The sequence below is a fragment of the Bos mutus genome, chromosome 5, assembly GCF_027580195.1.
Source record: "Bos mutus isolate GX-2022 chromosome 5, NWIPB_WYAK_1.1, whole genome shotgun sequence".
Lineage (NCBI taxonomy): Eukaryota > Metazoa > Chordata > Mammalia > Artiodactyla > Bovidae > Bos > Bos mutus.
This window is the reverse complement of record NC_091621.1, coordinates 74,598,531-74,625,630: the sequence shown is the minus strand read 5'-3', so window position 1 is coordinate 74,625,630 and position 27,100 is coordinate 74,598,531. Positions and strand designations below refer to the sequence as shown.

General features: G+C 38.0%; 1 protein-coding gene across 2 annotated transcripts; it reads right to left on the bottom strand.

Annotated features, from left to right (window-relative positions):
- Positions 1 to 27,100, bottom strand: LOC106701531 (killer cell lectin-like receptor subfamily F member 1). Of its 2 annotated transcripts, XM_014482844.2 has the most exons (7): positions 26,932 to 27,100; positions 24,661 to 24,759; positions 18,988 to 19,116; positions 12,176 to 12,330; positions 11,324 to 11,436; positions 8,318 to 8,467; positions 1 to 5,842 (listed from the first exon to the last, which is right to left on the bottom strand). In XM_014482844.2, the coding sequence occupies exons 1-6, from the start codon at positions 27,068 to 27,070 to the stop codon at positions 8,329 to 8,331; spliced, it is 774 nt and encodes a 257-aa protein (XP_014338330.2). In that variant the 5' UTR covers positions 27,071 to 27,100; the 3' UTR covers positions 1 to 5,842; positions 8,318 to 8,328. The 2 variants fall into 2 exon arrangements, with proteins under 2 accessions (XP_014338330.2, XP_014338329.2); XM_014482843.2 differs by lacking the exon at positions 8,318 to 8,467.

Genomic DNA, 27,100 nt, shown 5'->3' with positions numbered 1-27,100 from the left:
AAGCAGGGCAGACTTGGAAGTGGATCGATGGAACGCTATACAACCAGGACTGGTAAGTCCTGAGTATATAACTGACACCCCTGAAACCGGTGCTTAGAGCCTTTCCCATCATGGAGAGATCTGAGTTATAATCCATACACACTGTTCTCCTGGAAGTTTCCCTCTGGTGGAGAAAAAATGAGCCCAGGAAACAAAATGGTAACACAAGTTATTATACAAATTATTTAAAGCCTATAATATTCCAAACACAATGCTTCATATAATCATTGTACCATACAATCTGTACAGAAACTGTGAGAGGTGTAATATGTATTATTCCATAATAATACAGGTGAAATAAAAATTAGTTTTCAAAGATGTTAAATAATTAGAATATTATACAACATTTAAAATATATTTGGTAATAGAGCCTTCCCTTCTTCATCATATAGATTATTGATATTTTGAGTGTATAAGGGCTTCCTTGGTAGCTCAGCTGGTAAAGAATCTGCCTTCAGTGCAGGAGACCCCAGTTTGATTAGTGGGTTGGGAAGATCCCCTGGAGAAGAGATAGGCTATCCACTCCAGTATTCTCGGGCTTCCTTTGTGGCTCAGAAGGCAAAGAATCTGCCTACAGTGTGGGAGAGCTGGGTTTGATTCCTGGGTTGGGAAGATCCCCTGGAGAAGGGAATGGCTACCCACTCCAGTATTTTGGCCAGGAGAATTCCAAGGACTATACAGTTTATAAAGCTATGTTTTAGGACAGGCAAAACATATGAATTCACTTTGCTTTATATTCAAATAATATGATGTTGGGTTAGAATAAAATCTGAGAGAAGACAATAATTTTCTTCAGTATCCACTCATTCTGTGGCCCTTTTTTTCCCCCCCCTTTTGTGTTTTGTTTCAGGTTTAAAATAATTGGGATTGGTGAATGTGCCTATTTACACAAAATTGGGGTCAGCAGTGCCAGTACCCATTTAGTTAGCAAATGGATTTGCAGCAAACCAGACATATGCACATCAAAAAGTTAAGACACCCTAGATTTAACATACTTTACATAAAATGTAATTTTTATTCCTTCAGAAAGAAATATGTTAATATAAAGGTACATGAAATTCATGCTTAGAAATGTTCATTGATATTTCACTCAAAACCTCTAAGTCAATTTTTATAAATCTGTTACATTCTTGGCATTCAAGATGTATATGCCACAGCATATTTAAAAGTTCCCAAATTGCTTTTAGAATCAAATCTGATAGGTAATACATTAAAATATGTATGAAAATTTTCGATGACATTTCAAGAGATTTAATAATATGAATTGACTAATGTCATTCAAAATTGCTTGTTTTGTTAAGTAAGAATTCTGATATTTTTACTGTTAATTTCATTATCAGTCCTAGTTGATTTTCTTTTAGTTTTGCAATATTTGCATAACTTCATGAGATTCACTCATGAATAATGTAGTGTAGTTCAACACAAGAATAGTGCATAACATGTTGACTTACTAGTTGAGTGAATCACTTTCACACACCGAACACATAGAAGAAACAATGAAACAGTAATAAAAAGATTTCACATTCAGACTGTCATGTGACAGAATCAAGGTGATGAGTAAACAATGTGAACTCGCAGAGTGCTATTTGTGAATGCCAAGGACCTATTGTGCAATGGACATCATGAATAGTACAACTTTGGGGGGCAGGTGGGTGAGGAAGTGATTTGAACCTTGCTGCGCAAACTGCTCTCTATTTGAGAAAATGAATTAGGTTGTATGTCAGAATGTGTAACTCTTCAGAAGATATTATCTTCATGTTTACTCAAGGTTAACAATATCTCTTTGTAAAACATTGTTTTCTTGAAATAATTGTGAAATCTGTGTTCTGCATCCTACGGGTGCTTCATGTATACTCATTGATAGAAATTTAAACAGTTGTAAAAAGAGAACACATACTGGACTCGTAAGAATTTAGGAAAATAACTTAGCAGAGTCTCGTTGTTACATCTTCTGTTATCGACCATATCAATTCCATTTTTCTAAGCTCTCTTCTCACCCTCATTCTCATTTTGTTTTCCTCTCTGTTCTCTCCTCATTCCCATTGTTTATAAATGTTTATTTGATTATTTCAATCTCAACATGAATAGGGGAAAGAACCATACAGAGTCACATAAAAGACAAAAAGAGAAAATCTCTTTCCTAATTAAAACCAAACATTGCATGGTTTCTTAGAAAACTCAGGACTTTGTTTTTAAGGTCTTAATTTTAACAGCTTGTGTTATATTATTACTTCATTGTTCTCCTGTATTGGGAGTAAATAAAATTATTTTAATTGAAAACTAGAATAGAATAAATGGGACAAGAAACTTAGCATTGCCTATAATTTGTCTAGAAAAGCAGACACTGAATAGATGAACCTTCAAACATTGAATTATCAAACAGTGTAAAAAGTACAAAATTAAATGGATATGAAGTATGCAAGGTTCACTGGTAGCACAAGATAGAAAGTGTCCAAAATTTGAGAAAGAGGTGCCTAGAGAAGATATTTTTTAATTGACAAGTTAAGAAAGTGGAGATATTCAAGGAAGAACATTTTCAGGAAAAACACTGGCAGCAGAGTGAAAAGCATATATGAGGTTAGCAAATGCTACAAAATTGAGAAGCTATAATTGTCTGGAAGCACCAGAATGAGAGGGGAAAGAATAAAATTTGGAGCTGAAAGTGGGGATCGGGGAGGGAGAAAAAGAGGGAAGGAGACCCAGGGCCAGATTCAGGGGGAATTATTTGCTATACTAACTGAAGTAGTGAAGTTTAGAACTGATGCTCTAAACTTCAAGTACCTTTAGGTTATTTCTTTAAAGATACTAGATACTTGATGGGTCAAGAAATTATTTGAAAGTCTTTTCAATTGATTGAAAGAAGAAACGATAAAAGCAGTGTCAGAAATGGTGGTAGAAGAATAGAGAAGAGTTAAGTGACTCAGAAACTCTTTCAGAGATAAACTCCCAGAAAATATCAGACAATGAGATGAAGAATAGATGTTTAAAAAAATAAATTCCATGTTTCCCTTTAGGAAGTCAATCAGAGGAACAGTGGGATTACTAACTGACACAGCAGGAAAAGGATATTTTGGAATTACTGAATTTTAGGAGTTGGCAGGAATTCCAGGGGGAAACGCTTCACAGGAAGTGGGATGTACAGTTCTAGAATTCAGGAGAGAGTCTGGGCTGGTATGTGACACGGATGCAGACAGAGGTGCACAGATCTCAGCTGTAAGCTCACATGACAAAACGAGGAAAAGTGCATGGTGGCAAAGACGACAGTTATCTGCCTAATGAAAAAATTATTTGCTTCTATATTACTTATTGCTTTTTAGGTGAAGTTAAAGGTCATTTTCGTTTGGTCAGAGAGCTGAATCTGGGCCTCTGAGAGCACCAGTGTAGCAACAGTTTAACTTCAGACACATAAATCCGTTTACATATATTTGCAGAAGCATAAAATGAGAACAATGCATATTTTCTAGGATACAGATGCTGCAATACTCACATATTAGACCTGTAAGCCTTCTAATACTGGAGTGTCCAAAATCAAATAGAAAAATACACTGTTTCAAGTTATAATTTTAAAAATTATATGGTCATTGTATCAGCCTTCTCTAACAATAGAGTAACAATGTCAAAAAATCCCTTTGTATGACTCATGGCTTTTATGGGACCTAATGCTATTTCATTACTTAGTGACATAGATTTTTTAAAAGCCTGCCCTAAGTATATGAATTAGTATTAAAATAAAGTTACTTTGTAAAAGCAAATTGAGAGTTTTGGTGTTTTTTAAATAAAATCACAAATATTCTCTCACATGTCCATTGGGGGGCGATAATAGATAAGTATGGTTAGAATTGGACATTTAATATCTCAAATTATGAGAAGACAACTTCTAAGAGTGAAAACTTTTTTATCCTTGATTATAATTTGTATTATACTTTAAGTATAATGCATATGCATGTAAATATAAAGATACACATGCATATATGTATTTATATACTAATAAGCATAAACAAAACAGGAAAGTAACATGCTAATTTTTACAATGATTGATGGGAAACCCAAAGTGTTCAACACTACTGAATATAAATGGAGAAAAATGAGAAATATAACTTCATCATTGTGTGAGAGTGAACATGTGACACTTCATTTGACTTGAGAGGAATCACTTAGGAGAAGGAAACGGCAATCCCCTCCAGTATTCTTGCCTGGAGAACCACATGCAGCTTGGTGTGCTGCAGTCCATGGGGTCACAAAGAGTCAGACAGGATTTAAGTGACTCGACAGCAATAGTGGTTAATAAATCTTCAAACCTTATCATTCAATTTGTTGGAAAAAAAAGAGGGCTCACTTGGAAATGGGGATATGAACTCCATTAATATGTGATATCTATGGACGGATGTCCCAGAATAGTAATTCAATACTTATGGGTAGCTTACTATTCGGATTTTAGTTATTGATTCTCTTATCTTCTTGGAGTTGTATTTTTGGTTTGATCTAAGGCATAGATTGCAATGCAGGAGACCCTGGTTCCATTCCTTGGTCGGGAAGATCTGCTGGAGAACGGATAGGCTACCTACTCCAGGATTCTTAGGTTTCCCTTGTGGCTCAGCTGGTAAAGAATTCGCCCACAATGCGGGAGACCTGGGTTCAATCCCTGGGTTGGGAAGATCCTCTGGAGAAGGGAAAGACTACCCACTCAAGTATTCTGGCCTGGAGATTTCCATGGACTGTATAATCCATGGGGTCGCAGAATCAGACAGCAAAGAGTTGGACGGAAAGCAAAGAAAGAGTTGGACAGAGAGCAAAGAGTCGGACGGACAGCAAAGAAAGAGTCGGACAGCAAAGAGTTGGACACGACTGAATGACTTTCACTTTCTTTCCAAGGCAATACTCAATGTGCAGACTAATTCTTTCATAATATTTAAATGTTTAAACGTTTGCATCAAAACCAGTGTTTCAAAAATCATTGAAACAAGAGATCCTCAGATCTCTTAATCTTTCTCCCCTTCCCTTCAACTGTAATGTTTATCAATTTTTTTTGACATTTCTCAAATGTTCATATTAATAAAACGGTACATATTTTTGCATTTGTTATATTAAGTAAGCATGGTTTTATGCTCTTTGCATTTAAATTTTTTGAGTTGAACATTTTATATTTCTTTCCCTACAAAGCTGTAATTATTTCTGTTTATACGTATGAATTTGAAATACATTTTTAAAATTCTTTTATGATCTTTAAATTTTGCTGTTAATGGATCTAAGACCTTAAAATAGTTTTCTTGGTGAATTTAAAGTCAATCAGCAAACATTAGTAATCTCTCAGCTCCAAGCCTCAATGTAGGTTCTTGGTTAAAAGCACAAACAAGCAAGAAACCTGGAAATTTTTATTTATTAGTCTGTAAATCTAACACTGGTATTTATTTAAAAAAAAACAAAAACAAAAACAGCAGTGACTTTATTTCTCTGTATGCAGGTTTTGTTTATCAAAACTAGGGAAAACTCTACCTAACTAGTAAAAATGATGCTGGGGAACATATTGCAAATACATACTTGATAACATTAAAAAGTACTTATCTACCAGTATGAATCACACATCTTGTTCACACAATGATGAGGATTATTCACTTTACAGAGTTTACAGCACATGAAGAAATATGAATAATTAAACAATGGTTAAGAAAAAAAAAGGTTCTAAATGTTAAGATTAAAATCAGCACAGGGAACTATGAAAATATATATTAAATCCTTACAATTTAGCCTGGAGTGGACAATAGTCACAGAAGTATTTTCTTGCAAATGACATTTCACTGGTGACCTGAAAAATAAGGAAGAGTTGAACAGAAGAGTGAGAAAGGGAACAGTGTTTGTTGAGCTGAAGCAAACATATGATTAGATTAGAGGCAAAAGACAGCATGCCACATTTGAGGAACCGAAACAGGGTTAGTGTGCTTGCATCATTACCAGCATGGAGGTGGGGGAGGAATAAAGAGCGGCTGGAGGAGCTGGTAAAAGGTTTAAACTGTGAAAAGCCACTGAAGGAAATTAGGTGGTGAGTAATGTAGGGGATGTGAGGTTCAAAGAATCTAAACCATGATGACAACATGGAGAATGGACTGCAGCAGACAGAAAAGCTAGAGCAATAATCTAAGATGATTGGGTGATTAATAAAGTCTGTATAGAGACAGACTCCAGAAATAATCGTGTGATAAAATTGACAGGGTTTAAATGAATTTTTGAATATTGAGAGAGAGAAGAAGGAGGAAGTCATGGTTGACTCCAAAAGTTCTGGCTTGAACTAGAGTGAGCATGTTGCTACCAATCCACTAAGCTAATCTGTTTAAGTTCATTAGTTAATGGGTCTTGAGATGTAGATGTATATAGAGATGTCCAATGGGCAATCCTCTATAATAAGGTCTGGGCTAGAAGTATGGGTTTGGGAGTAGTCAATGAATTGGGGAGATTGGGACTGACATATACACCCTTGTTTAGTAGTTCAGTTGTGTCTGACTCTTTTGTGACCCCAAGGACTGTAGCCTGCCAGGCTGCTCCATCCATGGGGTTTCAAAGGCAAGAATACTGGACTGGGTTTTCTCTAGGGGATCTTCCTGACCCAGGGATCAAACCCGCATGTGTTGAAAGCAAATTCTTTACCACAGAGCTACCAGAGAAGCCCCAACATATACACTCAAGTACATATGAAATTAGTTGTTTTATATGTATAACTGATAAGAACCTGCTGTATAGTATAAGGAACTCTACTTAATACTCTGTAATGACCTATATGTAAAAAAGACTCTTTAAAAAAAGAATGAATATATGTATATGTATAACTGTAAGTGTGGTGTTGGATAAGACTCTTGAGAGTCCCTTGGACTGCAAGATCAAACCAATTAATCCTAAAGGAAATCTGTCCTGAATATTCATTGGAAGGACTGATGCTAAAGCTGAAACTCCAATACTTTAGCCATATGATGCAAAGTACTGACTCATTGGAAAAGACCATGATGCTGGGAAACATTGAAGGCAGGAGGAGAAGGGGATGACAGAAGATGAGACAGTTGTATGGCATCACTGACTCGATGGACATGAGTTTGAGCAAGCTTTGGGAGTTGGTGATGAACAGGGTAGCCTGGCATGCCACAGTCCATGGGGTCGCAAAGAGTCCAACATGACTGAGCAACTGAACTGAACTGAACTGATAACTGATTCACTTTGCTGTACACTTGAAACTACCACAACATTGTAAATCAACTACACATCAATAAAAATTATTTAAAAATAAAATAAATGGATAGCGGTTGAAGTTATAGAGTGGATGAGTTTAGCCAATAGTTGCGTGTAATAGAGGACCCACAAGAACTCTGAGGAATATCATTATTCAAGAGATCAGACGAGAGAATAGATGTTGCAGAAAATACTGAGGAGGACTAGTTGGACAGGTAGAGAGAATTTCAAGAAAACTTTGCATCATAGGTGCTAAGGTTAAAAAATGTTTCAAAAATGAATGCCAGGTCAACAAGGAGCAACACCGCTGAGAGATAAAGTGAAAGTAAACAGTCCTGACTGTATTTAGTCAAAAGTGTGGAGAGAACACGTCAGAGCAATAGTAGGAAAAGCAGAAACTACATTTTAGAATGTGGACTGAGAAACAGAAAGAGGAAGGCAAGTATAAAAAATTTTAGGAAATTTGACTTAAAACGGATGAGGAAAACTGGGTGGAAACCAAAAGACTCATGTGGTTAATGAACAATTTTCTTGTAAAGGAAGGCATAAGAAGAGAGAGGTTAAAGAAGACATAATCAAGGAAGGGATCTCCTTGAAAAAAATTAAATGGATGCAATCCTGACCGTAGACTTGGAGATCTGATTTAGATAGAAAGAAGTGTGGCTTTTTTTTTTTTTTTTTTTTTTTGGAAATGGAGAGAAAAAAGTGACAAGACACAGACGAATGTGTAGATTCAATGGTAGAAAATTCAAAAATGTAACATCCAATGGCTTATCTTTGAAAAAGTAAAAAGTTTTTCCATTAATGGTGAAGGCAAGGTGTAGGGAGAGAATTCTTGAGGACACAAAGCAATAGTTTCTGTCTGAAACAGTCAGTATCATTCATGAGAGATGACTATGAAAATGTCATTTAAGTCCTCTGGTAGAGCCAAGAACTCAAGGCTGATTGCCTAGATGGGTAGTGACCCACGTCCACACTATTATCAGCACTACCACAATAATATTTGTTGTAGAAACAAAGTGTTTCCACAAAAATGCATACTTTTTTTAAAGAGGAAGATTTATACCTGTGATCAATTCAGAGGTCAGTGTCTGTAGATGAAGGAACAACACCTTGACAAATCCAGTAATTCTGAATGGGGCACTTTTCAGAAAAAACACCCTTTTTTGTTATTAAAGCACAAGCATCATCTTCAACCTCTCCAAGAACTTGAAATCTATGGAGGAAAAGGCAACATGCTAGTGACTCCCATGAAAGCTGGACTCTTTCCCAGATATCTGTTCTCACTCTGCTAAAAGCACAATTCTGTGTATCTTGTGTTTTCTCTCTTCTTAGGAAGAATGTACTCTCCAATCTGGAGTTTTGAGACATTGCAATATTTAGAGAGCAAATGCACATTAAAAGCAATTTATTTAATGAAGGAGTTCCTCTAAATAGTTTTCTAACCCAAACAGTCATTTGTAAATATCATTACTATGTGGAATTAAAATGAAAATTAAAATGTAAGAAACATTGGTTTCCCAATCCATTCCATCATGCAAAAACTAAAGATTTTAGGAGACCACTAGGATCTGCATGTTTGTATCACCCCAAAATTCGTATGTTAAAATCCTAACCTCAAAATGATATATTAGGAATTAGGACCTTTGAGAGATGCTTAAGTCATGAGGGTGGAACCTTCATGAATGGAATTATTTCCTTACAAAGGAGATTCTAGAGAGATCTCCAGCCCCTTCCACTATGTGAGAACATATTGAGAAGGCTCTGGCTGCAAACCAAGAAGAATCCTCTTAACAAAACAAGATCATTCGGGTACTTTTATCTTGGAATCCCACACTCCAGAACTGTGGGAAATACATTTCTGTTGCTTATAAGCTACCAAGCCTGTGGTATTTTGTTATAGGAGCCAGAATAGAATGAGCCCTTTCAAAAATCTTTTTTCACTGTTTGTAATGAGCCTCTTTGCTTCTACAAAGATCAACTCCCTTTTAAAATTTGTAAACTCACATAGACACCTCAACAAGAAAATTTCTGTGCATGTGGGTGTATAAGGATATACCCAGATTCTTTATCCTTAACATAAAAGAAGGAAACTTCCCCTAAATTCTGGTTTTCCTGTCTTAAACAAATAAGCTGCAAAATATCTTAGAAATCAGAAAATACTCAACTTAAAGAATCAGATTAGCAAATTAATAATTCTAAGCAGGTTTGCATGTGGGTGGCCAAGCATCACATTCTATACGAAAAATATAATGGTAAAAGGAGTGGGTATATGTATAACCGATTCACTTTGCTGTACATCTGAAGCTAATGCTGCTGGTGGTGCTAAGTCGCTTCAGTTGTGTCCGACTCTTTGCGACCCCATAGATGGCAGCCCACCAGGCTCCCCCATCCCTGGGATTCTCCAGGCAAGAACACTGGAGTGGGTTGCCATTTCCTTCTCCAATGCATGAAAGTGAAAAGTAAAAGTGAAGTCGCTTAGTCGTGTCCGACTCTTTGCGACCCCATGGACTGCAGCCCACCAGGCTCCTCCATCCATGGGATTTTCCAGACAACAGTACGGGAGTGGGGTGCCATCACCTTCTCTGTCTGAAGCTAATTGGACATGTTAAATCAACTATACTCCAACAAAACTTAAAAATAAAATATTTAAAAATAAAAAAGGGTCAATGCTGATTTTCTAGAAAAAAATATGCTGGGTGATATCCATTAAAAATAATCAGAGATAAATTTTTTAAGTTAATTTAGTGTGGAGGGTGTACAGAGATTGTGGCATATGTGAGTACAGAGTATGAATTTTAACAAAAGATATTGTAAATAGTCTCTGGTTAAGAACATTCATTTGCTGAGTTACTTCCTTCTTTTGAGCAATTTTTACTTCCCCTCAGCCAGCCTGATAAGTCTGCTGTATCACTCTCAAACATCTCTATTTTCTTTCTTCATTTCCTCCATATCACATCTCTTTAAGAGATACCACAAATTTCAAATTTTCAAGAAGTTAAATCAACTTTTAATGATCCTCCAAGCCTTGATAATAAGAATAGAAGTTTTTGCCCTGGACACTCCAAACCTTCTGCCTGTGTTTTGAGGATCAGCACAGAATCCCCAAAGATTCAGTACTCTCTACACATAGAATTTAAACAGAAATGAACGAGGTACATAAAATAGATACAGATACTGTTTATTGGGATAATAGAATTTGAAGAGAGTCAAATGGCTGTCTGTTGTGTTACATGTAAATTTTTCCTTAATATTTCCCAGTTATTGGGGTGGGGGAAACTACCTTTGTGAAAGCTCCACCCTCATGATTTAAGCATCTCTCAAAGGTCCTATTTCTTAATACATCATGATGTATTAATACATTGTGGTTAGGATTTTAACACATGAATTTTGGGGTGATACAAACATGCAGATCATAGCAGTCTTCTAAGATCTTTATTTTGCATGTGAGAGAGGGGATATATGTATACATGTAACCATTTCATGCTGTACTACAGCAAAAGCTAATGCAACACTGCAAAGCAGTTATACTCCAATTTAAAAGATAAGAATTATTCTGTAAACCTCTTTTCTTAAGAAATACGTAATAAGAATTTAAATTTAGAGAATTTTGCATTGATATGATTTTCCATTTATACCTCTAGCATTATCTGTAAGCTAAAAGAAAGCCAAATATGAAAATAAATTAGTTTAGGAGTCTGTTTCTCTAAGGCAAATTTCCTGATCATTTATACACTAACAAAGATTAAAGTCTTCAATCTGTAGGAACAAGTTGGCTCCCTGCAGGTTCAGGCAGCCCCTAGAAGGGACTGGCTGTTGAACTATTAAGTTCCCCCTATAGAACTCAAATGCCAGGTGATGCAGTGTTAAATAATCTGCCTGACAATGAAGGAGATGCAAGAGACTCTGGTTTAATCCCTGGGTTGGGGAGATCCTCTGGAGTGTAACCCACTTCAGTATTCTTGCCTGGAAAATTCCATGGACAGGGCAGCCTGACAGGTGACAGTCCATAGGGTCGCAAAGAGTTGGACATGACTGGGCACACACACGCACTCAAATGCCAAATACTCACAGTTGTAGATTTAATGGGGTGCCATCCAGCCAGGTCCACGTATTTTGTGGATAAGAAATGTTCAATCCAATCCAAAAGTAAATTCCATCTTGTATACTGCTCTGTAAGAAATCCTGTGACAGGGATCCAGAGGAAATGAATTGTTACACTATTAAAACAGCTTCTTCTGACCTTTGTTCAGACTTTAAAAGGTTTTGCTATTTATCCTCCTAATCAGGAAAATCTTAAGAAAGTTGAAGAGGTTTTCTACATACTTAAGGTAGGAAATTAATATGGAAAGGTTTCTGAAGTATTCTTGCATATGTTGTGTAAAGGTATTTGCTACTTAATGGAATTCATGAGGATGATATACACAGCAACTGATGAAAGGGTGCAAAGAGAATTTGAAGCAAAAACTAGGAATTAATGTCTTCCCAAAGGAGAGATAGCTATCCTTTCGCCTACCGATGTGCAGTCTTGAAGAAGACTGATGTTTATGGGGAAAATAAATAATAACACTAAGGAGCCTCCATCTGTCCTATCCAAGATACCAGGAATATTGTCAGATATGGGTAGCGCCTTTGATGAGTACCTCTCTGGGCTTCCCTGGTGGTTCAGTCGGTAAAGAATCTGCCTGTAATGCAGGAGACCCAGGTTTGATCCCTGGGTTGGGAAGATTTCCCTGGAGAAGGAAATGGCAACCCATTCCAGTATTCTTGCCTGGGAAATCCATGGACAGATGAACCTGGTGGGCTATAGTCCATGGGGTCACAAAGAGTCAGACACCACTGAGCACACAGAAGCTCTTCTCTTAGTTTTAAAAGGGCTTTTTTGTTTTTTTGTTTTCCTTTTTCATGGCAAATGAGCTCTTACCAATTCAGCCTTATCTTGGATCACCAAGAGATGTGATTTCATTGTTGAACAGAGTTTTTGGCTATCGATCCATGATTGATAGTTTTTGAAAAAGTTATAGCATTTCCCTTTCTTCTGCACCCAGCCATTAGGGCATAAGTTTTGGCTATGGTTTCCTAAAACATAAAAAAAGAAGAAATAGACTTGAAAACAAGGTTTGGATATCAAAATCAATTATGGCACTAATTTTGTAAACAATTTCTTTTAAAAAAATTTTTGTCTCACTTTTAAGAGATGAACGCCTCCTCCACTGATGGTCTTTAAAGAGATTGTTGTTGTTCAGTTGCTAAGTCACTTCTGACTCTTTGCAGACAAAGAGATAAATGCCAGAAATAGTCGTTTTTGTTACTCAGTAGCTAAGTGGTAGCTCAGCTGATAAAGAATCCGCCTGCAATGCAGGAGACCCCAGTATGATTCGTGGGTCAGGAAAATCCCCTGGAGAAGGGATAGGCTACCCACTCCAGTATTCTTGGGCTTTCCTTGTGGCTCAGACAGTAAAGAATCTGCCTGCAATGCAGGAGACCTGGATTTGATCCATGGGTTGGGAAGATCTCCTAGAGGAGGGCACAGCAACCCACTCCAGTATTCTTGCCTGAAGAATCCCTATGGACTGAGGAGCCTGGTGGGCTACAGTCTATGGGGTCACAAAGAGTTAGACATGACTAAGCACACAAGTGGTGTCCAGCCCTTTGTAAACCCATGGACTGCAGCCCGCCAGTCTTCCCTGTCCCTACTATTAAGGGCTACAATTAAGTAGTTTCCTGAGTTCTTTATTCATATGAATGTATAAAATGTTTTTCTTTATATGACATTTATGACATAAAATTATTAACTTCATGTTCCACATTTCATAAATAAAGATGCTAAAGCTAAGGTTAAGCAAAGAATAAAGAGGGCAACTAAAATAACTTACTAAAGGTCGTATAGTTTAGAAATAGATAGGAGATAGAAAAACTTAAACAGAGAGGCTAAATGCCTAGATATCTAAAAGGCATCAGGGGAAAACCACTCTGAAAAATAAAATGTCTATTTAGTTCTTTGGCCCATTTTTTGATTGGGTCATTTATTTTTCTGGAGTTGAGCTGTAGGAGTTGCTTGTATATTTTTGAGATTAGTTGTTTGTCAGTTGCTTCATTTGCTATTATTTTCTCCCATTCTGAAGGCTGTCTTTTCACCTTGCTGATAGTTTCCTTTGATGTGCAGAAGCTTTTAAGGTTAATTAGGTCCCATTTGTTAATTTTTGCTTTTATTTCCAATATTCTGGGCGGTGGGTCATAGAGGATCCTGCTGTGATATATGTCAGAGGGCTAACAAACACGTGAAAAGATGCTCAACATCACTCATTATCAGAGAAATGCAAATCAAGACCACTATGAGGTACCATTTCACACCAGTCAGAATGGCTGCGATCCAAAAGTCTACAAATAATAAATGTTGGAGAGGGTATGGAGAAAAGGGAACCCTCTTACACTGTTGGTGGGAATGCAAACTAGTACAGCCACTATGGAGAACAGTGTGGAGATTCCTTAAAAAACTGGAAACAGAACTGCCTTATGATCCAGCAATCCCACTGCTGGGCATACACACTGAGGAAACCAGAAGGGAAAGAGACACGTGTACCCCAATGTTCATCGCAGCACTGTTTATAATAGCCAGGACATGGAAGCAACCTAGATGTCCATCAGCAGATGAATGGATAAGAAAGCAGTGGTACATATACACAATGGAGTATTACTCAGCCATTAAAAAGAATTCGTTTGAATCAGTTCTAATGAGGTGGATGAAACTGGAGCCTATTATACAGAGTGAAGTAAGCCAGAAGGAAAAACACCAATACAGTATACTAACGCATATATATGGAATTTAGAAAGATGATAACAATAACCCTGTGTACGAGACAGCAAAAGAGACACTGATGTATGGAACAGTCTTATGGACTCTGTGGGAGAGGGAGAGGGTGGGAAGATTTGGGAGAATGGCATTGAAACATGTAAAATATCATGTATGAAACGAGATGCCAGTCCAGGTTCGATGCACGATACTGGATGCTTGGGGCTGGTGCACTGGGATGACCCAGAGGGATGGTATGGGGAGGGAGGAGGGAGGAGGGTTCAGGATGGGAGCACATGTATACCTGTGATGGATTCATTTTGATATTTGCAAAACTAATACAATTATGTAAAGTTTAAAAATAAAATAAAATTTAAAAAAAAAGAAAAAAAAAAAAATGTCCTTTTCAGAGTCACATTTGATGCAGAATAATAGGTTTCACAGCATATTTTATCAGTAACTTTGTAAAACAAAATGTTTATCATGATCCCAATATCTCTATGCCCCAAGGACCTCCAGACATATCACCATGAAAAGGAAAAACTTGGAAAAAAAAACATTAAAATAAATCTATACTCAGAAATGAATAAAATCTATACTCAGAAAATAAATCTATATTGAGGAATTTATTTATATATTCAGAAAAATTAATAATATTTGTACTTGAAGCTGAGTCCTTGCATCTTAAAAGATATCCTGGAGAAAGAAATAGCTACCCACTCCAGTATTCTTGCCTGGATTCCATGGACAGAGGGGAGCCTGGTGGGCTTCAGTCCATGGGGCTGCAAAGAACGGGACAAGACTGAGTGAATAACACTTTCATTTCTTCATGGGAGGGGAGACACAGTTTTTGAGGTATGAGCCTACTGTTTTGCCCTCTCCACTGGTTGAGAATTAAAGCCACCTTTCTATCTCCTCCAAACTCTCCATATTTTTTATTAGGCTTTGGTGGGCAGAGAAAGCCAGGATTTTGGCCATCAACAGTCCCATCTCAACATCAAGACTATACATATATTTTAGCATAACTCATGGCATTTAACTATGCAAAAGCTTATAGCTTTAGGTGGGTTTTATACTTAGAAAATGATCATAACTTATGAGAAAGGTTAATTTTCATATTTTAAAATAAACACATAAATAAGAAAAAATAAGCACTCCTTTTTTTTTTTTTTTTGCAAAAAGGGCAAAGAGGATGAACAGGCATTTTACAGAATAAAAATAAAAATATCTAATATGTGCAATTTTGCATTTAATTTCTCTGTTATATAAGAAATGCAACTAAAATCAACTATGTGTACTTTTATCATAGTATATTAGCACATATAATCTGAACTCTGTGTGTGTGTGTGGGTGTGTGTGAGATAGAGAGAGAGTCCAAATCCTGCTCTCTCTTCCTGGTATTGACATTCCTTAGCAAGTCTTTATGGTAACTTGAATGCTGATTCAAGTTCATCTGAGGAGAGGTATGTGAGTGTGAGGGAGTGATGTTACTTCTTCAAATTTAAACTGAATCGGCTATTTAGAAAGGTAACCCCCTGGTGGCTCAGACAGTAAAGAATCTACCTGCAATGCAGAAGATGGGGGCTTGATCCCTGGGTGGGAAATATCCCCTGGAGACAAGAATGGCTATTTAGAAATTGAAGGAAATCTTGCCCCAAAAATGCTCAAGATGAAACTCTTTGAGCATCCTAAAACTGGTTTTTGCGTATTCAGTTTCTGTTGTTGTTTAATGGTAAGTCATGAACAACTCTTTTTGATCGCATGGACTGTAGCCCACCAGGCTCCTATGTCCATGGAATTTTCCAGGAAAGAATACTGGAGTGGACTGCCATTTCCTCCTGCAGGGGATCTTCAGACCCAGGGATCAAATCTGCATCGCCTGCATTGGCAGGTGAATTCTTTACCACTGAGCTGCCTGGGAAGTCCACATATTCAGTTAGTGGAAGCTAATTTTCTAGGAGAAACTTGCATTTCTCTCTGTGTGCCTTGAGATGTAAATGTTCTACCACCTTCCTCAAGAATATTTTATCTAGATCATCTCTAATTCCTGAGACTGAGGGAAGGAAGAAAGGAAGGGGTAAAGAGACTTTTTAAAATTTAACTTTTTCCCACTATATTTTTTACAAATAGTGAGTTTTGTACTCTAATATCTGATTCATGAGTGTTTTTAAATTAATTTTTGTTGGTTTGAAATATATTAGTTTCTGCTGCATAGCAACATGAATCAGCTATACATATACACATGTGTGTGTGCTCAGTCTTGTCTGACTCTTTGTGACCCCACAGACTCTAGCCTGCCAGACTCCTTTGTCGATGGAATTTTCTAGGCAAGAATACTGGAGTGGGTTGCCATTTCCTACTGCAGGAGATCTTCCGAACCAAGGGATTGAATCCATATCTTTTGTGCCTCCTGCACTGGCAGGCGGATTCCTTACCACTGCAGCACCTGGGAAGCCCATATATACATACATCCCTTCTTTTTTTTTGGATTTACTTCCTATATAGGTCACCACAGAGCACTAAATGTGCTATTCAGAAGGTTCTCTTTAGTTACATATTTTATACAAAGTAGTGTATGATTAAGTTTTTAAATGAAGCTATGAGAAGGGGTTGACAGAGGATGAGATGGTTAGATGGCATCATTGACATGAAGGAGCAAACTCTAGGAGATAGTGAAGGACAGGGAAGCCTAGCTGTGCTGCAGTCCAAGGGCGTCGCAAAGAATCAGAAATGTCTAAGTTACTGAACAACAGCGACAAATACATAGAAAAGGGCTAAATTCCTTAACTTGTGATTTCTGGATTTCTTTATTTAACAGTAATCTTTTGACTGCCTGATTACCTGCCCTTTGATGCAAAACTCCTATATATCCTAGCTCCCCCATCACCTCCCCAGAGCAGTTCTCTTAGGGTTACTGCCTCTCAGGCTCAGAGTTCCAAAAATCCCCACCAAATAAAACATTACTCTTGACTTTCAGATTGTGAATATTTCTTTAGTCAACACATGCCATATCAGAAATTTTACATATCACCCTCCCCCCCTAATTCATAGAAGCATGATTGAAACTCAGATTAGGAAGACAGATTAACAGACATGTCTGCTATCTCCTTATTGGTTGACCTCACAATAAAGCTTCTCCTTCTCTCAAAAGCTGATGCCAAGTATGGAATTTTACATGTGTTAGGCAGCAAGCCCTTTGCTCCAAAACAATATCTATTATCATATCATCCTTAACCACACTCCACATCCTGGGCTCACCTTACCTTTCAAGTTTCTAATGCCTCACACAGGAAGCTACTCTAGACCTCTGTCAGGAAAAAGTTTCATCAGTTAAATCTCACATGAAAAAGGCATTTGATTATATCTTCACTATTTCTCATACACACATATGCATCTTGTGGGTAGGGACTTTTTCTTAAGTTTCTTGCCATCTCATCATTAAACCAAGTATTTTATATTTGCCTAATAAGTATGTGATATCAAATTAACAAATTAAGAATTTGAAAAATAGGAAGAGATAGTGATATGTTTATTGACTAGTAAGAGAATTGTAACATTCGAAGTAGCAACAAGTTGACTGCTGGAGACAGTGGTATTTAAGAGTTTTAGCAGCTGCAAGGTAAGTGAGCAGTACTTACCTAAGTAGTGAACCTGAACAGATTAACAGGAACCAGAGTGAATAATTACAATAAGAAAACCATCTTCAAAATACTGAAAAGGACCTGAATTCACCAGCCTAAAATATTCCATTTTTATATGAGAATTATTTTAAGCTGAAAAACAACTTGAGATTCAACAGATGCAGGAAGAAGCCTCCTCTGAGCTTTGCTTAATCAGACAAAAAGTTAACTTGTTAACTCCAGGTCATGTGTCAAGCAAAGCAAAGCATCAGTCTGGAGCAAGGTTTATTGAAAGGCCATGCAAGGAAGGGTGGCTTCTGCCCTAAAAAAAGGTCACAGCTCCCTGAAGGGTTTTGGCAAAGAACTTTTGAAAGCCAGATGAGGAAGGGAGGTTGCAAGGTCTGTGATCAGCTCATGCACAGTTCTCTGATGGCTGACGGTGAGGGAATAAGGCAGTGTTACAAGGGTGAACATCGTCAGTTCTTAGGCTCCAGCAGGCCTGGGGCTCTGTACTCAAGGTCATCAAGTAGTTAACATCTTCCATTTGTTGGAGAGGGGGAGGTTTTTTTAACATCTACAAAACACCTCTGGAAATATGTACCAAATACTATTAGCCAGACCCTTCAGAGAGGAGCTAAAGCAGAGGATTTGGGGGAAGTTCTGTCCCACCCAGAAAGGCCCCATGGGGTCCTGCTCAGTTACTTTCTGAGAAGTGAGGCTGCCATGAATACCCTCTTCAGGGTAAAAACAACTCCCATGAAAGAGACTGATAGGAAACCTACCTTAAGTTCCTTCTCTGGGGAAATTTTATGGCCACGAAGAAAAGGGAAAGACTACTCATGCCTGCTAAAATAGACACTGTCACAAACTTCATTAGTTCCAATGTGTTCTGAAAAACCCACTTGTCTTTCCCAAAAACCCATACTGTTTTTCCCATCAGAGTCAATTCTTCTGTCCTTCTTTCCCCAGGTGGCTCAGTGATAAAGAATCCATTGCCAATACAGAAGATGTGGGTTTGATCCTTGGGTTGGGAAGATCCCCTGGAGAAGAAAATGGCAATCTGCTCCAATATTCTTGCCTGAGAAATTCCATGAACAGAGGAGACTGGCAGGTTACAGTCCATGGGGTCACAAAGTGTTGGACACGACTTAGTGACTAAGGAACAATTCTTTTCCTTATTGAAGCATAAATATGTAAACAATTAACTTTGACCATTTAGCCAGCCACTTCTTTTGTTAGCTCTCGTATGCACACAGATGAACCATTTTCTTCTGTTAACTGGTGTTTTCCTCCCCCAAAACACAATGAAATAAAACCACTTACTTATGAAGTTTGTACTGTTCTGCTGCTTCCTGGGAGAAAGATTCATGCAGTTGCAATCTTTGGTTCCATTCTCACTACTGAACCTCTCGCTGGGGTTGTCACTGCAGGAATATATGCTTAGGTGACTTACTAAGAAATGAAGAAAAGTAGTAACACTAGTTAGATTCCTACAAATATAAGCCTTGGCCTTTTAATTATCTGTCAGTGTTGTTGATCAGTTGCCCACTCTTTGCAACCCCATGGATGCAGCACGCTGGGCTTCCCTGTCCCTCACCATCTCCCAAAGTTTGCCAAAGGTCATGTCCATTGTATAGGATAATATGAAACTGCAAACAAATTTACAAAATACTGATTGAGAGGACATTTGTTTATAGCATTTTAGCCTTATAATTTGACAAAGGATAATAAGCTTTGAGACTCAGAGAATTTCACTTAGGAAAATGTAAGTAGAAACAACAAAAAAAGTTATCTAAATAATAAAAATGTTTAAAAATATATATTTACATTTGCACCTATTTGGTGTCAGTTCAGTTCAGTGAGTTGCTCAGTCGTGTCTGACTCTTTGTGACCACATGAACTGCAGCATAGCAGGCCTCCCTGTTCATCACCAACTCCCGGAGTTCACTCAAACTCACGTCCATCGAGTCGATGATGCCATCCAGCCATCTCATCCTCTGTCGTCCCCTTTTCCTCCTGCCCCCAATCCCTCCCAGCATCAGAGTCTTTTCCAATGAGTCAACTCTTCACATGAGGTGGCCAAAGTACTGGAGTTTCAGCTTTAGCATCAGTCCTTCCAAAGAACACCCAGCACCAATCTCCTTTAGAATGGACTGGTTGGATCTCCTTACAATCCAAGGGACTCTTAAGAGTCTTTCCAACACCAGAGTTCAAGAGCATCAGTTCTTCAATGCTCAGCTTTCTTCACAGTCCAACTCTCACATCCACACATGACCACTGGAAAAACTATAGCCTTAACTAGACGGACCTTTCTAGGCAAAGTAATGTCTCTGTTTTTGAATATGCTATCTAGGTTGTTCATAACTTTCCTTCCAAGGAGTAAGCGTCTTTTAATTTCACAGCTGCAATCACCATCTGCAGTGATTTTGGAGCCCCCAAAATAAAGTCTGACATTGTTTCCACTGTTTCCCCATCTATTTCCCATAAAGTGATGGAACCAGATGCCATGATCTTCATTTTCTGAAAGCTGAGCTTTGAGCCAACTTTTTCAATCTCCTCTTTCACTTTCATCAAGAGGTTTTTTAGTTCCTCTTCACTTCCTGCCATAAGGGTGGTGTCATCTGCATATCTGAGGTTATCGATATTTCTCCTGGCAATCTTGATTTCAGCTTGTGCTTCTTCCAGCCCAACATTTCTCATGATGTACTCTGCATATAAGTTAAATAAGCAGGGTGACAATATACAGCCTTGATGCAGTCCTTTTCCTATTTGGAACCAGTCTGTTGTTCCATAATAACAGACTGCTTGCTTCCTGACCCTCATATAGGTTTCTCAAGAGGCAGGTCAGGTGGTCTGGTATTCCCATCTCTTTCAGCATTTTCCACAGTTTATTGTGATCCACACAGTCAAAGGCTTTGGCATAGTCAACTCTTGCTTCCTGACCCGCATGTAGGTTTCTCAAGAGGCAGGTCAGGTGGTCTGGTATTCCCATCTCTTTCAGAATTTTCCACAGTTTATTGTGATCCACACAGTCAAAGGCTTTGGCACAGTCAATAAGGCAGAAATAGATGGAACTCTATTTCTGGAACTCTCTTGCTTTTTGCATGATCCAGCTGATGTTGGCAATTTGATCTCTGGTTCCTCTGTCTTTTCTAAAACCAGCTTGAACATCTGGAAGTTCACGGTTCACGTATTGCTGAAGCCTGGCTTGGAGAATTTTGAGCATTACTTTACTAGCGTGTGAGATAAGTGCAATTGTGCAGTAGTTTGAGCATTCTTTGGCATTGCCTTTCTTTGGGATTGGAATGAAAACTGGCCTTTTCCAGTCCTGTGGCCACTGCTGAGTTTTCCAAATTTCCTAGCATATTGAGTGAAGCACTTTCACAGCATCTTCTTTCAGGATTTGAAATAGCTCAGCTGGAATTCCATCACCTCCACTAGCTTTGTTCATAGTGATGCTTTCTAAGGCCCACTTAACTTCACATTCCAGGATGTCTGGTTCTAGGTGAGTGATCACACCATCGTGATTATCTGGGTCATGAAGATGTTTTTTGTACAGTTCTTCGGTGTATTCTTGCCACCTCTTCTTAATATCTTCTGCTTCTGTTAGGTCCATACCATTTCTGTCCTTTATCAAGCCCATCTTTGCATGAAATGTTCCCTTGGTATCTCTAATTTTCTTGAAGAGATCTCTAGTCTTTCCCATTCTGTTGTTTTCCTCTATTTCTTTGCATTGATCACTGAGGAAAACTTTATTTTCTCTTCTTACTATTCTTTGGAACTCTGCATTTATATTGTTATATCTTTCCTTTTCTCCTTTGCTTTTTGCTTCTCTTCTTTTCACAGCTATTTGCAAGGCCTCCCCAGACAGCCATTTTGCTTTTTTGCATTTCTTTTCCATGGGGATGGTCTTGATCCCTGTCTCCTGTACAATGTCATGAACCTCTGTCCATAGTTCATCAGGCATTCTATCAGATCTAGTCCCTTAAATCTATTTCTCACTTCCACTGTATAATCAAAAGGGACTTGATTTAGGTCACACCTGAATGGTCTAGTGGTTTTCCCTATTTTCTTCAATTTAAGTCTGAATTTGGCAATAAGGAGTTCATTGTCTGAGCCACAGTCAGCTCCTGGTCTTGTTTTTGCTCACTGTATAGAGCTTCTCAATCTTTGGCTGCAAAGAATACAATCAGTCTGATTTCAATGTTGACCATCTGATGATGTTCATGTGTAGAGTCTTCCCTTGTGTTGTTGGAAGAGGGTGTTTGCTATGACCAATGCGTGTTCTTGGCAAAACACTACTAGCCTTTGCCCTGCTTCATTCCGTATTCCAAGGCCAAATTTTTCTATTACTCCAGGTGTTTCTTGACTTCCTACTTTTGCATTCCAGTCCTCTATAATGAAAAGGACGTCTTTTGGGTGTTAGTTCTAAAAGGTCTTGTACGGACCGTGCGGCAGAAGCCTGCCGGCTGTGACGGACCTCGCAGAAGCAGGGCCAAGAGGAGCTACCCCACATCCGAGGTCAGGGGCGGTAGCCGAGAGTGCCAGGCTGCGACGGCGCAGGAGCAGCCAAGAGGAGCTACCCCGCGTCCAAGGAGTGGTGGCTGCATGGGCGCAGGAGACCCCAGAGGAGCTACTCTACCTTCAAGGTCAGGAGGGGCAGCGGTGAGGAGATACCCCTCCTCCAAGGTAAGAGAAACCCAAGCAAGATGGTAGGTGTTGCAAGAGGGCATCAGAGGGCAGACACACTGAAACCATGCTCACAGAAAACTAGCCAATCTAATCACATGGACCATAGCCTTGTCTAACTCAATGAAACTAAGCCATGCCATGTGGGGCCACCCAAGACGGATGGGTCATGGTGGAGAAGACTGACAGAATGTGGTCCACTGGAGAAGGGAATGCAAACCATTTCAATATTCTTGCCTTGAGAACCCCATGAACAGTATGTAAAGGCAAAATGATAGGATACTGAAAGAGAAACTCCCCAGGTCGGTAGGTACCCAATATGCTACTGGAGATCAGTAGAGAAATAACTCCAGAAAGAATGAAGGGATGGAGCCAAAGCAAAAACAATACACAGTTGTGGATGTGACTGGTGATAGAAGCAAGGCCTGATACTGTAAAGAGAAATGTTGCATAGGAACCTGGAATGTTAGGTCTATGAATCAAGGCAAATTGGAAGTGGTCAAACAGGAGATGGCAAGAGTGAACGTCGACATTCTAGGAATCAGAGAACTAAAATGGACTGGAATGGGTGAATTTAACTCAGATGACCATTATATCTACTACTGAGGGCAAGAATCCCTTAGAAGAAATGGAGTAGCCATCATGGTCAACAAAAGACTCCGAAATGCAGTACTTGGATTCAATCCCAAAAACGACAGAATGATTTGTTTGTTTCCAAGGCAAACCATTCAATATCACAGTAACCCAAGTCTATGCCCCAACCAGTAACACTGAAGAAGCTGAAGTTGAACGGTTCTGTTTGGTATAATAGGTTAGAATTCTGTGTGATTTTGAACTAGTGATGTAGCTTCTCTTTTCCTCAGGTTCTTCATATATAAAAAGGGGAAATATTTAATTAACTTAGAGTTGATGGAAGGCTGAAAGTTAGTAAATGTAAGATATTTGTCACAACTCCTAACATGTAATAGGATGCAGCAAATGGAAACAATAATAGGTAAGACTGTAGCTCTTGTTGAAGTAGAGCTCATTTTACAATAAATCTTAAATTTAACTCAGCCTTAAATTTTTAAACAGCTGATAAATTTTGTCAAAACTTCAAAATATTGTCATATGTAAACTCCGTAAGTTTTTTTTTTATTATAAATTTATTTATTTTAATTGGAGACTAATTACTTTACAATGTTGTACTGGTTTTGCCATACATCAACATGAATCTGCCACGGATATACACGTGTTTCCCATCCTGAACTCCCCTCTCATCGCCCTCCCCGTAGCATCCCTCTGGGTCATCCCAATGCACCAGGCCCAAGCATCCTGTATCCTGCATCCAACGTGGACTGGCAATTCGTTTCATATATGATATTACACATGTTTCAATGCCATTCTCCCAAATCAGCTTTCATAAAATTAAGTACTTTCACCAAAATATAAAACCTCAGTTCATAGATTGGGACTGTCAAACCTACATTATTTACCAACTGAGAAATGAAGTATTTCCTTATCAGTAAACAAGGATGTCACCATCATCAGCGATTGCAGCCCTCCAAAGTGAGCCTGTGAGCTCTAAGGGAACTCAGCAAGGAGAATGCCTGCTATCTAACCGCCATCAGATGGCAGCCACTCCCTGTGAGAGTGAGCCCCAAAGAAGCTCAGGATATGAAAACACAGGATATAGGCCCCAGATAGCTGAGATGCATATGAAAGGAATGATTTCAGTGAGCCCAGACTCTTGCATCTTCCCATATATAAACAAGTGCCAAATTCCTTAACTTGAGATATCTGATTTTCTTTGATTAACAATAATCTTTTGGTGTTCAGATTACCCACCCTTTGTTGCAAAACTTCTGTATAATCTAGCTTCTCCCCTCCCTCCTCCTTGGAGCAGCTTCTCAGAGCTATCTGAATCACGACCTTCCAGGAGTCAGTCTTCCTTCTGCCCCAAATAAAACTTAATTCCCAACTCTCACATTGTGCAAATCTTTTTCAACAAAGTGCTTTTGCCAAAACATAAAACTTCAGCAAATTGTGACTGTCAAACCCACAGTTTGCCAATTAATTACAAAATTTCTAGCAGAGTATAAATCACATTTATTACCTGCTCTATATAGGGGAAAATGATTAATAATTAATGAAATTATCAACCTTGTCATTTAATACCAACATAAATAAAACAATATTGAAAGAGAATATTAGGTAAATGTGAACAATGATTCTGAAAAAGTTAGAGAAATGTCTAAAAAGAAAAAAACAACTCCAAAGGAAACATATTAATCTCTATAGTTGAATGTGTAGCTTTAATTTACTCACCCCAAACAGTTAGTCCTATCACTGTGGCAACAAGTGTAACCATGGCAATGCTGGTCAGTCTCAGAGCAGTCTGATGCCATTTGGGACATTTGGGGTTATCTGTAATGATTAATTTTTCTTTCTGAAACATTTAAGCACTTAAAACAAACTTGAAAATAAGTCAAACCGTTGACTTTAAAAAATGCACTACATTAGAGAGTTACAAGTTAAGTTTCCTTTGGGGCAAAATGAGGACTGCAGCCTGGGAGAGAGCATTTCAGATGGCTCTGAAAAGTTGCTCCAAAGAGGCAAGGGGAAGGTCAGTACATAAATGATTTTGGTGAAGGTGGAATGTGTACAATCAAGCATATATTTTTTCCAAAAGATTTCTGCTATTCTTGTGAAGCTTTGCTAATCACAGAAACAGTCATCTCACCGTGACAGATTTTAGAGTTTTTCTAGCTATGGAGAAATACAAGAATTGGGCTCATAAAATTGGATCGTGAAAGTATTTATCCGAAGACTTGTCACTCAAGCACAGAGGAGATGTGTGCACTCTGCTCTCTACCCCAGACTCTTTTGGGGATGTGTTGAAAAGCAGCAGCTGCAGCAACACATGATTTAATTCTTGTGGAGGTGGATGACAAGTGCCAGCTTGTACTTGACAATACAAATGTCAAACTTTTGAGAGTACACATTGTCTTAATGTGATGGAAAGAAATCTACAATCTCTATACATATTCTGTTACCATGAACACATATTTAGTTATCTTTAAAGAACTGGTTTTATCAATTCAAAATAAGAGATGAATCAATTGCGTGTGTGTGCCCAGTCATGTTTCACTTTTTGCAACACTATGGACTGTAGAACGCCAGACTGCTCTGTCCATAGAATTTTCCAGGCAAGAATACTGGAGTGGGTTGCTATTTCCTTTTCCAGGGGATTTTCCTGACCCAGGAATTGAACTCACATCTCCTGCATCTCCTGCACTGCAGGTAGATTCTTTACTGCTGAGCCATCAGGGAAGTCTAAGACACCAGTATGCTTTATCTAATAATTAAATATTTTCTGTTTTTTTGTTTGTTTGTTTGTTTGTTTTGGTTTTTAATTATTTACTTCATTGTTTTTTAAATTTTTTCAGCTTGATTAAGATATAATTGACATATCACATTTTGTTTAAAGTTTATAACAGGGCAATTTGACATACACATACATTGGGCTGTGATTAGGGCTTCCCTGGTGGGTCAGCAGTAAAGAATCTGCCTACAATGCAGGAGATGTGTGCAGGACACTTGGGTTCAACCATAGTAATGCAGTCCTCATTTCACATAGTTATCATTTTGTGTGCAGATGTGGTGATAACTTTGATGATGCACATTCACTGCTGCTTTCTAGTATATGGCACAGAATTGATATCTATAGTCATCATGTTGTACATTATACCCCCAGAACTGTTATCACCAGAACTTATTAGTATCACTAGAATTTTGTAATCATTTCAACATTTCCCCCCATTCTCACTACCAACCACCAAAGTACTCTGTAGAATTCACCAGTATTAGTGAAAGAATATTATTCTTACGTTAACACTTCTGTTCCAAAACTATAATTCACATAATAATCAAATGGGTGGTTATTAGACAATCAAGTAGTCAAAATATTTCCACTAAAATTTGTCATTTACCTTTATGTACACCTGGACTGGAAATAGATAATATTCAGTGGGATTGACACCCAGGAAGGAAAAATATATCCCAAAAGGGAAAAATATATCAAAAGTATCAAAAGAATTGAATTATATTAAAAATTACTGTCTAAAGTAGAAACATAAGCAAAATTAAGTATTATAGCCATCCATCTTTCTAAATTTTGTTTGAAATATTTTTTTAATATTTTAACAGTTATATATTTATATCAGTTCATGAAGCAAAACTCAGATGCCAGTCTTTATAACATTGCTTCAACAAAATAAGCATTATAATACTTTCTTAATTTTCAACATAGGTCAAGTCAGATCTGATTCATTACTTTCAATTAAACAATATTTATAAACATATAATTATATGCCAGAAACTAGACTGAATAGAAGGGTTGCAGAAATAGAAAACTGCACAGTCTAATGGGGAGACATGTATGTAAACTGATTATTTCAGAATAAGATTATGAATTTTCTGAATAATAGACTCCAGTTGTAGTTCTTAAAAGTTCTCATTAAAAATCTAAGACTAAAAAACCAATAGAAAATTCTAGCTGTATAATCTGTGGCCTCGTGGAAGGTTATGGATTCTTACCTTTGCATGTCCACATATGTTGGCAATGATAGGGATGTTTCCTTGGCTTCTGCATCATTGATTCCTCTGTGTTTTGCATCTGTCCAAACATCCTATAAACAGAATAATCCATCTTTGAATGAGATGGAAAGAGAGACATCACTTGATTAAAAGCAGTCAGTGCCTACAA